General features: G+C 48.2%; 1 protein-coding gene across 7 annotated transcripts in view; it reads left to right on the top strand.

The window, feature by feature from the left end:
* Window positions 1-13,985, top strand: part of RGS12 (regulator of G protein signaling 12) — a 169,592-nt gene that overhangs the window by 94,745 nt on the left and 60,862 nt on the right. For all 7 annotated transcript variants that reach the window (XM_050947324.1, XM_050947322.1, XM_050947323.1 and 4 more), the window contains one exon: window positions 4,791-4,883. In XM_050947324.1, the coding sequence (XP_050803281.1) occupies window positions 4,791-4,883 (93 nt within the window). The remainder of the gene's footprint in view (window positions 1-4,790; window positions 4,884-13,985) is intronic.

The raw sequence follows: 13,985 nt of genomic DNA, 5'->3' as shown, positions 1-13,985 counted from the left end.
GGATCCAACGGTTCCTTATGGTCACACTAGCAACAACAATACCAGCACTGGAATAGGGGGACTGGTTTTCAGTTCTCGACCTCCAAGATGCCTATTTCCACATAACCATACACACTGCTCACAGGAGGTTTCTTAGATTTATTCTGGGATCAGAACATTACCAATACAAAGTTCTGCCTTTCGGTTTCTTGACGGCACCATGAGTCTTCTCCAAAATTCTCATGGAGGTGGCAACGCATCTCTGCAAACGAGGTGTAATAATACCCCCCTATCTGGAAGATTGTCTGTTAAAAGCTCCCACTCAGGCAGACGCTCTCGACATTACACACAGGACATTCGACCTCTTCCTGAGACTGGGTTTACAGAAAAACACACAAAAATCAACTCTAAATCCCATACAGAAGTTAGACTTCATTGGGGCCCATCTTGACTCTCTGGAAGCCAGACGTCATTACCAATGAACAGTTTCGTCACTCTAACCAACCTCATCTCTTTGTTACTGACAGTCCCCACATATCAGCACGAACCTGCCTCCAACTATTCGGACATATGAGGGCAACCACAATTATGGTATGACGTGCATCTTCACATTGTCGTGGAAAAGGACCACCACTCAGTTGAGTTGATCAGACAGCCTGAGGCTCCTTTATTGATTAATCAGAGAATACAAGCATATATGCAGGGAGAGACGACTGGGACAGTCGCTCTACCTTACAGCAGTGGTACCTAGGTTTATATAGCCAAAAACCGCACATTAGCATATGAACTCATGCATTCGAATATACCATATTTGGTTAATACAATGACACCATTTCCTAAAAATATATAAAATAAGCTAATTTTGCAAGCTTGCCCTTTGCAACTTCCCCTTTTTACAGGTTGTTGTGTTTGTCAGGATTTTGGCACCTGGTGTCCACCTACTTGCGGTTTCTGCAGCTGTGTTCCCAAGCAAAATTTGAGGAACTTGGGTTCAAAAATACATGTTTGTTCCTTTGGCCAAGTACATTGGGGTTATTTTTATGCGTGCACAAGCTTTTTAATAAACTATAGTGACCTAGCAGTTGCCAGTCTATTCCAGTAGTAATTCAAGGGACTTTATATTAGTTTAGTCCCTTAAAGGCAGCATTTTAATAGCATAATAGGGTTATAATAGTAGTGTATAGAAAAATCAGAGAGTGAGCCTCAGGGGGGTTAGTGGAAAATTAGTTTTTCTTACTTTGCTATATGTTAGTATGATTGAGGCCTACTGTCTTAATGTAATTATTAGCTTGATTAAGACCTGGCTTTTGGGCCTGGGGTTATTTTTCTTTATCAACATGTACTATCTTCAGGGCTGGCTAAGAACTGTCTACATACCACGCAAACACAGCCTAAACAGACACCTTGCAATGCTGATCAAAGCCAAAGATTCTCTACACTGGTGGACGCAACCCCACAATGTGTGCATGGAAGTCCCTTTCACTCAGACTCCACCTTCAATAATCACAACCAATGCCTCCTTGGTAGGCTGGGGAGCCCATCTATAACACCACATGATTTGGGGCAGGTGGTCTCTTTGTGAGACCTGCCTCTGGAAATTTCCACTACATGCATCTGATGAAGTGGGTATTCACCCATGAAAGCTTATGCTCCAATATGTCTGTTCGTCTATAAGGTGCCACAGGACTCTTTGTTACATTTTACAGATCCAGACTAACACGGCGATCCCTCTTATACTATCTCAGCCTGGTACCTCCCAGGTCATCAAAATGCTACAGTGGATATGATGAGCAGAGAATTTTCCCAGGATCACGAATGGGAACTAAATAACATGGTCCTACAAAATGTATTCAGACACTGCGGTCACCCATCCATCGACTTCTTTGCAACATCCCAGAACAACAAATGCCCAAGATTCTGCTTGAGAGCAGGTTAGGGCCGCAATCTCTGTGGGATGCCTTCCTCCTCCAATGCGAAGCATACCTGTTATGTGCGTTCCCTCCTATCCTTTTATTATCAAGGGTGATACATAAAATATGTACCAACAAGGCCAAAGTGATATTGATAGTCTCAACATGACCCAGACAGACTTAGTACTTGTACTGGTTGCGGATGACGGTATGCTCACCTTGCACTCTTCCACATCTGCCAGACATTCTATCACAGGATGCCGGATGAGTTCACCACCCAGACCTGGAGAGACTTCACCTGAAAGCGTGGCTCCTACATGGTTCCATCATGACAAGCTAGCCTCTTTGGACTGGATTAAAGACCAATTGCTAAACAGTAGAAGGACAACCATGCACAATACTTACTTTCACAAATGGAAGAGGTTCCACATACAGTGCCAGAACAAATATATTAGTGCCGTTTCCATACCCCTACTCTTGATCTTGGACTGTATCTTGAGACTAAAGACATCAGGGAGCTCTCCCTTAGCTCAGTCAAAGTACATTTTGTGGCTATTACCGTGTTTCACCACAAGATCAATGGGACATTGATATTTGCCCATCCGAGCACCAAACATTTCCTTACGGGTATCAAGAATGTGTACCCCAAAGTGTGTGTACCTACTCCACCTTGGGATTTGAATTTAGTGTTATATTGCCTCACCGGACCCCCATTTGAACCCTTAGCAACATGCTCTCTGATACATCTATCGATTAAAGTGGTGTTCTTAGTGGCTATCACATCTGCCCGCTGAATGGGTGAGTTAGGGGCCCTCTTGGCACACTTGCCTTACACCATCTTTTTCCAGGACAAGGTCACACTAAGACCCCACCCAAAATTTCTATCTAAAGAATCTTCGTCCTTCAATATAAACTGAGTCCATCTTTCCCCATTCTTCCCTAAACCTGATGGGAACGTGCAGGACTCAGTATTACATACCCTAGACGTCAGGTGTGCACTAGCATTCTACCTTGACAAAAGTAAGCCTTTCAGAAAATTCTGAGGCTTTTCATTTCCCCTATGGGAAATGGCTACAAGGCTTTGCTATCTCTACACAGAGACCATTCACCTCTGTTATCAACAAAAGAACCTGCAACCCCCATCTGGGATCAGAACTCACTCTACCAGATCCCTTTCAACTTCATGATTTTGTTGTTTAGAAAAGCTACTGGACATCTGTAGAGCAGCCACTTGGGCTTCCCTACACACGTTTACAAAACACTATGCAATTGGCCAGAGTTCAAGATCAGATGCATTGCTAGATCTTACATTGTTATCTCACTTACACAGGCAATTCTGAAGCCCCTTCCATCCAATGTAGGGCACTGCTTGACAGTCACCTGAAGTGGAACACCCACAGGGACAGTCCTCGAAGAAGAAGAGAAGGTCACTCAGCCTATGCAGTAACTTATATTCTTCAAAATGGGTGTCCCTGAGGGTTTTCCACTACCCACTCTCCTCCTCTCTACTTCAGAATTCAATTTCCAGACTGAGAAGGAACTGAAAGGAGTTGGGTCTCATGTGCTATATGGGTGCTAACAACAGCGTGAGACAGGGACAGCCCATACACAACCTGGACGGATACTGCTGCTGAAATTCTGCAATCAAAGGTGCAGGGATACACCAACACCTGAATTGGAGCACCCATAGGTTCACACTTTTCAAAGAACCTCAGTTACTGCACAGGGTGAGTAACCTTCTCTTCATACACAAACTCTGTTATATGTTTGATATTCAGAAATAAAAAGAAAAAATAAGCACAAACGAAACTTCTTTCCATCCTAAATAGAGTAATGCTTTAATGAACACATTGACAAAGAATCCATCCAGAGAGAGAGGAGTGAAAGTAAAATGCTTTTTTAATATATAAAAAAGTGCTTTGTCTTGAGTTGGATGTTCGTTTCTTGCCAAAGCTTCTATTTTGCTCAGCCTAGCATCCTGAAGTTCTCAGCATTAGTGAATAAAGAGTGACTTTCTTTTTAGTTTTAAATGACTCTTAAGTATTTCTGAGTTCAGTATTAGTCTTACTGAAAAATTATGGCAGTATGGGAACCATTGAGTAGATTGTAAACCAGTTGCTTTAATATTGTAAACCAGTGCTTTAATATTGGTTTAAAAGTCAAAAAGAAATGTTTATATTTAAGAATTAAACTATTTAAATATTAATTCATTTATGATAAAGAATTATTATTAAATCAGGTTGGAAATTGGTTTCACAGGTCTTCTACTGGGCATTCACGCTGCTAATGTCACAAATTACCTCTCTTTTCAGCAAAGTGGCAGCCTCAAGTGCTATATTCAGAAAGGTTTTATTCTAATTAAAATTTAAAAAAAATATAGTAAGGCTGATACCAATTTAAGCAACTAGCAAAGGATGTAAGTGAGGACCACTTACATGATTAAAAATTGCGCTCTAGGGAAACATTTTCACTGTCTCCATTGTACCCTGTTAGAATGTCAATTCAAGATAAGCAACTTCCCAATAGTGTAACTATTTTAGTATAACTAAAAATTATTTAAATCCTTATTAAAAACTTGTTCATTAGTCTGTGAACCAGTCTTACAATGCAAAGTTCTAAACAGTCTTTGTACATTGAAATATGTTGATTGTAACTTGATTCAGTATTGCAAATTGAACAAGTTCTAAATAAATGGAAAGAGTCAGTGTTTGGCAGATCTGATCCTTAATTTAGGAATTATGTTTTTAAAAAGCCTGATTCTGAGACCAATAATAACATTTTCATTACTTAAAAAAATCCCAATGCAAACTCCAACCTCTCCTCCCCCTATAAATATGTTGTTTTAAGCAACTTGTCTTTATTTTGTGACATATGTTTTATATGCTTATTTTTTTCTCATAGGAATTTCTACGGAAAGAATTTAGTGAAGAAAATATTTTATTCTGGCAGGCCTGTGAATATTTTAACCATGTACCTGCACATGACAAAAAAGAGGTAAAATAATGCTATATATTCAGGTATAAAGTTGCTAGCTAAAGGCTGATCTCCAAGGCAATTGAGATAATTTGGACTGTTCTTGATCTTCGTCTTGTGGTTCTATCTGAGCTGGGCTGGGGACACAGTCATTTTGTTTCAGGGGTCTCTCCTGGGGATCTCAGTTCCATAAGAGTATCTCCCAGAATCCAATTGTCATTCTATTTAGGACTCTGTGAAAGACCTTTCTATTCCATTTAGTCCTTATTTGAGTTCTTATTTAGTCCTTATTTTGTGGGACACCCTACTTTTGTAGAATCATAGAAATGTAGGACTGGAAGGAACCTCAAAAGGTTATTTAGTCCAGTTCCCTGTGCTGAGGCAGGACTAAGTAAACCTAGATAATCCTTGACAGATATTTGTCTAACCCAGGGGTGGGCAAACTTTTTGGGCCGAGGGCCACATCGGGGTTGTGAAATGGTTTGGAGGGCCAGGTAAGTACAACTGTGCCTCCCGAGTACAGCCTGGCCCCTATCCCCTGACTGCCCCCCTCAGAGCCCCCAACCCATCCAACCCCCATGGCTCCTTGTCCCCTGATCGCCCCCTCTCGGGACTGCCCCCTCTAGTCCCCCCCGCTCCCTGTCCCCTGACTGCCCTGATCCCTATCCACACCCCTGCCAGGCCCCATGGGACTCCCACACCTATCCAACCCCCCGCTTCCTGTCCCCTGACTGCCCTGATCCCTATCCACACCCCTGCCAGGCCCCATGGGACTCCCACACCTATCCAACCCCCCGCTTCCTGTCCCCTGACTGCCCAACCCCTATCCATATCCCTGCCCCCTGATAGGACCCCTGGGACTCCCATGCCTATCCAGCCTCCCTGTTCCCCATCCCCGGATCCCCCCCTCCAGAATCACCCCCTTCTCCCAGTCCCCTGATTGCCTCCCAGAACCCCCCGCCCCTTATCCAAGCAGGAGTGATGGGCCAGAATGCATGGCAGCATGGCTGTGGGGGAGAGGAGATAGCAAGGGAGGGGCTGGGGGTTAGGATGGTCTTGCAGGCTGGATGTGGCCTGCGGGCCATGGTTTGCCCATTTCTGGTTTAACCTGTTCTTAAAAGCCTCCAATGAAGAGGATTCCATAATCTGCCTTGAAAGCCTATTTTAGTGCATAAGTATACTTACAGCTAGAAAGTTTTTGTAACATCTAACCTGAATCTCCCTTTCCATTGATGAAGCTGATTACTTCTTGTCCTACCTTCAGTGGACATGGTCAACAGTTGAGTTTATAATTGCCCTTTAACATATTTGAAGACTGTTATCGTTTCTCCCCTCGGTGTTCCTTTCTAAAGACCAAACATACCAAGTTTTTTTAACCTTTCCTCATAGGTAAGATTTATTAAGCCTTTTTTCATTTTGGTTGCTCTCCTCTGGACTCTCTCCAGTTTGTCAACATCTTTCTTAAACTGTGTCACCCAAAACTGGACACAGTAATGTGGCTGAGGCCTCACCAGTACAGAGTAGAGCAGACTATTACCTCCCATGTTTTACGTATGATACTTCCATTAAAATACCCCATAATGATATTAAGTTTTTTCACAACTTCATTACATTGTTGACTCATATTCAATGTGCGACTACTCACTCTAACCCTAGATACTTTTTGGCAGTACTACAACCTAGCCAGTTATTCCCCATTTTGTAGTTGTGCATTTGATTTTTTTTCCATCTTAAGTGATGTACTTTGAACTTGTCTTTATTGAATTTCATCTTGTTGATTTCAGACTGATCCCTCAATTTATCAAGATCATTTTGAATTCTAAGCCTATCCTCCCAAGAGTTTTCAATCCCTGCCATCTTGGTATCATCAGCAAATTGTAAAGCATACTCACCACATCATTAATGAAAATATTTAATAGTACCAGATGAAGGACAGTCCCCTCCATGACCCTACTAGTTCCCCTCAGCAAACCACTGATAACTATGCTGTATCTTTTCAGTGTTACACTCACCTTGTAGTAATTTAATCTATACCACATTTCTCTTGTTGGTTTATGAGAATATCATGTGGGATTGTGTCAAAAGCCTTTCACTAGTACTTCCTTTTTTTCCCTGAAACCACCTCAGGGCACTGAACCCGATTTGGTTTAATTTCCTTTCACTGTATTCAGAATTTAGTTGTTTATAAAATAAGCAACTAAAAAATAGAAAAATCAAGATTTTTTTTTACTGCAGATATTCAAGTATATGGTTAAATTTTACTGCCTTCTCTAATTTAAGTCTTCGTGCTTTTTTAAAAAAATCATTAAGTCACAAGCTTTTATTGTACTTTTGAAGCAACTTTTGACAGGCTTGACATTTACTATTATTGCACTTTGAATATTTTAAATGTTATTGTAAATTCTCTTGATCGGAACATTTAATTACTTAGCAACTGCTCTGACACAAAAATATTTGTAATGTTAAAGGGAATAAAAATTTTGGCAACCTAAAAATTTACAAAAAGAGATGTTTACTAAAATTGCAATAAACAGTAGCTTCTAGATTTTTAAATCTCAACAAAGGAAAACAAAAGGAGTAATGTAGATGGGCAAAAGACATCAATGTTTATTTGAAAAATTGAAAAACTAAGCTGCTTCCTTTTCTCTAGAAACCAAATTAAGGTTCCCCATATACTGAGATATATAATTGCTTCTGTTTTTCATTTGGGAATAAGAGTGTACAGAAAAAGCATGTTTCACATATACCTGGATTGTTACAAACACATCAGAAGCAGGAACCATACTAGTGAGTGGGGCCACTAACTGATGGAGTTGCTAAAGGAGCACTCAAGGAAGACAGTGCCATTGTGGAGAAGCTAAATGAATTCTTTGCATTGGTCTGCACTGCAGATAATGTGATTGAGATTCCCACACTTGAGCCATTCTATTTAGGTGACAGATCTGAGGAAGTGTCACAGATTGAGGTGTCAGTGGAGGAGGTTTTGGGACAAATGGATAAATTAAACCGTAATAAGTCAGCAGGACCAGATGGTTAATACTCAATAGTTCTGAAGCAACTCAACTATGAAATTGCAAAACTACTAACGGTGGTATGTAACCTATCACCTAAATCAGCCTCTGTACTAGATAACTGGCGGATAGCTAATATGACACCAATTTTTAGAAAAGGCTCCAGAGGCCATCCTGGCAATTACAGGCAGGTAAGCCTAAATTCAGTACCAGACACAGTGGCTGAAACTATAGTAAAGAACAGAATTATCAGACACCTAGATGAATACAATATATTGGGGAAGAGCCAACACAGCTTTAGTAAATGGAAATCATGCCTCACCAATCCAGTGGATCTTTTGAGGTGATCAGCAAATGTGGTCAAGGATGATCCAGTGGATATAGTGCACTTGGACTTTCAGAAAGCCTTTGACAAGGTCCCTCACCAAAGGCTCTTAAGCAAAGTAGACAGTCATGGGATAAGAGGGAAGGTCCTCTCATGGATCAGTAACTGGTTAAAAGGTAGGAATAAATGGTCAGTTTTCAGAATAGAGGTAAATAGCGGGGTCCCCCAAGGATTTGTGCTGGAATCTGTGGTGGTCAACACATTCATAAATCATCTGGAAAAGGCAATGAACAGTGAGATGGCAAAGTTTGGAAATGATTCCTAATTACTCAAGATAGTTAGATCCAAAGCTAAGTGTAAAGAGTTACAAAGGGCTTTCACAAAACTGGGTGACTGGGCAACAAAATGGCAGATGAAATTCAGTGTTGATATATGTAAGATAATGTACATTGTAAAATATCCTAACTCTACATACAAAATGATGCTGTCTAAATTAGCAGTTCTTCTTCGAGTGATTGCTCATATCCATTCCAGGTAGGTGTACGCGCCGCGCGTGCACGTTTGCCGGAAACTTTTTACCCTAGCAACTCCAGTGGGCCGGCAGGTCGCCCCCTAGAGTGGCGCCACTATGGCACTAGATATATACCCCTGCCGGCCCGCCCGCTCCTCAGTTCCTTCTTACCGCCGTGTCGGTTGCTGGAACTGTGGAGTGCGGCTTGCTGTCCTCCACGTACCTAGCTCTCCTGTACTTTGTTTGTAGTCGTAGTTGTAAATAGTTTATAGATAGTTCATAGATAGTTTGATAGTATATTAATTAGTTAGTGTACTGTATATAGTTGTCTAACATTGCTCGCGGGTGGGCCGTTGCCCTCCCCGGCGCCCGGCACCGGGCCCATGCCTGGCTCGCCGGGCTTCAAGTAGTGCTCGGCATGCAAAAAGCCGATGCCTACTAGCAATCCCCACGACGCGTGCCTCAAGTGCCTGGGGGAATCGCACATCAGTGAAAAGTGCCGTATTTGCAAGGCCTTTAAGCCTCGCACGAAGAAGGAGAGGGATCAAAGGCTCCGCGCTCTCCTCATGGAAGCGGCTCTGACTCCGGCACCGGCGGCGCAGTCAGCCAATTCTACTCCGGCACCGGACCGCGCCGGCACCGGCAAGACTCCCCACCACCGACCATCCCCGGCACTGGGAGCAGACTCACGACCCTCGGCGTCTGCAACACCATCGAGGCAGGCCCGAGTGGAGCGCCCGGCACCTACCTTGGCCGCGGCACCGCCTGCAGGGCTGCTGTTGACTCCGGGCCCGGAAGGTCCGTCGAGTCCAGCCCCTCCGAGCTCCCCCTTAAGATCAGGGGTCGAGCTGCTCGTACCATCCACGCCGGAGACCTTTGCCTCGGCACGGGACTTGATCGTGATGACAGAGCCATCGCAGCCTCAGACGGCATCCCCGGGACGGGTAACCTCCAGAGGCAAACCGATGATGCGAGCGCTGTCTCCAGAGTCCCGGCACCGATCTCCCCGGAGACGTGAACGCTCACGCTCGGGGCGCCGCTTGCAGTCCCGGCACCGTTCTCCCAGGCGGTACTGGTCGTACTCGCTGCACCGATCGGCATCTGTATGGTCCCGGTCGGGCTCCTCTCATCGCCGGCACCGAGACTCTAGGAGCCGTTCGCCTCGATGTTCGGCTCCTCGGTCGACCTCCTGGCACCGAACCGGTGGTAGGTCCCAATCCCGGTCGACCTCCCGGCACCGCGCCTGTGGCAGGTCCTGGTCCCCACTGCCATCCCGGCACCGTGCTGATCGAAGGTCGCGGTCCCGCTCCCGGCACCGACATCGCTCCAGATCCCGTTCTGGATCCCCGCACTGGCTACCACGCCATTCCCGGTCCCGGCACCGATACGGGTCGCGGCACCGACCCTCGGCACCGAGGGGAGCGTCGGAGTCGGCGCACAGAGACACCTACCAAACAAGCTCAGCGCCTCCGTGGCCCTCTAGGGAACCATCGGTGTCCTCGCAGGCGGACAGTGCCTATGCCTTGGGCCAGGACAGACACTCGGCCCTGTTCCAGGACACTCCACCACAGGAGCGAGGGCCTCAACAGTGGGGGTTTTGGACCCCATGGGCGTATTGCCAAGCCCAGGGTCCACAACACATTACCCCCCGCCCTACGGGGGAACGCAGGCCACCGGAGGCGACGGTGTCTAGACCCTCTCCCTCCCCGGAAGCAGACGGCAGGTCCAGTCACCAGGACCCAGAGCTCCCTCCAGCGACGGAGGTGCAGCCCCAGATGGAACCCCCCATGGACACTCTGTTGCCGGGGGTTTCCTCGTCGTCTTCACCGGATGAGGCAGTGGCGGGTACCTCATCCTCCAGCCCTCCCCCGCTGGATCTTAGGGCACACCAGGACCTCCTCCGACGTGTGGCACAGAACCTGGACTTGCAAGCGGAGGAGGTGTCTGAAATTGAGGACCCGGTGGTGAGCATCCTCTCTGCCGATGCGCCCACCAGAGTGGCCCTGCCCTTTATAAAAACAATCCAGGCCAACGCAGCTAACATCTGGCAGTCACCGGCCTCCATCCCTCCGACTGCTCAAGGGGTGGAACGGAAGTACATGGCCCCCTCGAAGGGCTATGAATACCCATACATTCACCCGACACCCTGCTCACTGGTGGTCCAGTCGGTGAACGACAGGGAGCGCCACGGTCAAGAGGCCCCAGCGCCCAAGTCGAAGGAGGCAAGACGAATGGACCTCCTGGGCCGCAAGGTCTATTCGGCGGGGGCGCTACAGCTCAGGGTCTCAAATCAGCAGGCCCTCCTCAGCCGCTACTCCTTCAACTCGTGAGTAGCGGCAGGGAAGTTTGTGGAGCTCTTGCCACAGGACGCCCGCCAGGAGTTTTCCACCATCCTGGATGAGGGCAAGAAAGTAGCGAGGACATCGCTACAAGCCTCTCTAGATGCTGCCGACTCGGCCGCTCGGACTCTGGCCTTGGGGCTCACGATGTGCCGAATTTCCTGGCTGCAGGTCTCTGGCCTTCCACCGGAGCTCCAACATACTATCCAGGACCTCCTCTTTGAAGGCCAGGGCCTGTTTTCCGATAAAACAGAACCCAGACTAAAGGACCTCAAGGATAATAGGGTCATAATAAGGTCGCTGGGGATGCATACGCCTGCGACACAGCACAGGCCATTCCGGCAGCAGAACCAACAGCAGCAGTGGCGGCCGTACCCTCAGTTCCGTCCGCGGCAGGACCTCACTAGGCGCCGCGGCAGGAACAACCGCCGCAGACAGTCCGGTGGCCAAACGGGGCAGAACCAAGGCTCCGCCAAGGGCCCTCCGGGACCTAAGCCTTCATTTTGAAGGTGCGCCCGAGGGCGCAGTACCAGTTTCCCCTCCAGATCCTTCCCCGCAGTTTTCCAACCGTCTTTCTTTTTTCCTCCCTGCATGGACCCGAATAACATCGGACCGTTGGGTCTTGCGTACGGTGCAGGCCGGTTATCGCCTGCAGTTTTCCCCCTCCCACCCACCATCCCCGTCACTCTTCAGGGACCCCTCTCACGAGCAATTCCTCCGTCAGGAGGTGCACACGCTCCTCGTCAAGGGAGCCATAGAGGAGGTTCCAGAGAGCGACAAGGGCAAGGGGTTTTATTCCCGCTACTTTCTAATCCCCAAGTCCAAGGCGGCCTCAGGCCCATCCTCGACCTGCGGGAACTCAACAAGTATATGGTGAAGTTGAAGTTTCGTATGGTATCCCTTGGAACCATCATCCCATCCCTGGATCCCGGAGACTGGTACGCCGCCCTCGACATGCAGGACCTTACTTCAACATCTCCATTGCCCCCCAGCACAGACGTTTCCTCCGCTTTGTAGTCGACCGCCAACATTATCAATTTGCGGTCCTCCCGTTTGGCCTCTCTACGGCCCCGAGGGTGTTTACGAAATGCATGGCAGTCGTCGTCGCACACCTTTGGCGTTGCTGCATTCACGTGTTCCCCTATCTGGACGACTGGCTGATCCGAGGCACATCGGAGCTGCAGGTCCGCGACCACGTCCTCAGGATCAGCAGCCTCTTTGCTGCCTTGGGCCTCGTCATCAACGTGGACAAGTCTACTATGCTCCCCACGCAGAGGATAGAGTTCATTGGGGCCGTTCTGGACTCTACCCTGGCCAGGGCCTTGCTACCCTTGCCCAGGTTCCAGTCGCTGTCGGCCATCATTCTGCGCTTGCAGGTGGCCCCGCTGACCTCTACGAACATGTCTGGCTCTCCTAGGCCATATGGCAGCCTGTACGTTCGTGATGGCATATGCCCGACTCCACATGAGGCCTCTTCAGTCTTGGCTCATCGCGCAGTACTGGCCGGCCAGACATTCATTGGACACAGTCGTCACCGTCCCTCAGAGGGTACTGGACTCCCTTCGGTGGTGGCTGGACCAGTCCGTAGTCTGTGCGGGGCTCCCGTTTCATCCGCCCCAGCCCTCGGCATCCCTGACTACGGACGCATCAGATCTGGGCTGGGGGGCACACTGCGGTGCCCAGAGAACTCAGGGCTTGTGGACCCCTCAAGAGATGGACCTCCGTATCAACATACGAGAGTTGAGAGCGGTCCGTCTTGCTTGTCAAGCATTTGTCCATCTCCTCCAAGGTCGTTGTGTCGCGGTGTTCACCGACAACACGACGACCATGTTTTACATCAACAAGCAGGGCGGCACCAGGTCCTCTCCCCTGTGTCTCGAGGCAATGCGCCTCTGGGAGTTTTGCATAGCCCATACCGTTCACCTTTCCGCCTCCTATCTCCCGGGAGTGCGGAACACTCTAGCGGATCGACTGAGCAGATCCTTCCGTTCGCACGAGTGGTCCCTCCGTCCAGATGTCGCCTTCTCACTCTTCCAGAGGTGGGGTTGTCCCCGGGGTTGTCCTCTTCGCGTCCAAGGAGAACAGGAAGTGTCGAGCATTCTGCTCCTTCCAAGGTCGGGAGCCAGGGTCTCTAGCAGATGCATTCCTGATCCCATGGACGACCCACCTGTTTTATGCATTCCCTCCCGTTCCGCTGATACACAGGGTTCTCCTCAAGGTGCGCAGAGACAGAGATCAAGTGATTCTCATAGCTCCAGCACGGGCCAGACAGCATTGGTACCCCATGTTGCTGGACCTCTCAGTAGCCAACCCAGTTGCCCTGCCCCTGCATCTGGACCTGATCACCCAGGACCACGGCAGGCTCTGTCACCCGGACCTTCCGTCTCTGCACCTTACGGCATGGCTCCTGCGTGGTTGACAGGCTCCGAGTTACGCTGCTCTACCCCGGTTCGGGAGGTTCTCCTGGGCAGTAGAAAGCCTTCCACCAGGGCTACTTACTCAGCTAAGTGGAAGCGTTTCTCCTGTTGGTGTTCAGAGAAAGGTCTTCGCCCTATGGAGACTCCCGTGACCACTATTTTAGACTACATCTGGTCCCTCAAGACCCAGGGTCTGGCGTTGTCGTCCCTCCGGGTCCACCTAGCGGCCATCTCCGCGTTTCATCCTGGAGTGGATGGATGTTCCGTCTTCTCCCACCCTATGGTGGTGAGATTCCTGAAGGGGCTGGAGCGTCTCTATCCACAGATCCGCCCTCCTGCCCCTTCATGGGACCTCAACCTGGTCCTAACTCGGCTCATGGGTCCTCCATTCGAGCCATTAGCTACTTGCTCCCTGCTCTCCCTCTCGTGGAAGACCACCTTCCTAGTGGCCATTACCTCAGCTAGACGAGTGTCAGAACTACGGGCCCTCACAGTAGACCCCCCATATACCATCTTTCAT

The sequence above is a fragment of the Gopherus flavomarginatus genome, chromosome 3, assembly GCF_025201925.1.
Source record: "Gopherus flavomarginatus isolate rGopFla2 chromosome 3, rGopFla2.mat.asm, whole genome shotgun sequence".
Lineage (NCBI taxonomy): Eukaryota > Metazoa > Chordata > Testudines > Testudinidae > Gopherus > Gopherus flavomarginatus.
This window is presented reverse-complemented; position numbering and strand designations above follow the sequence as displayed.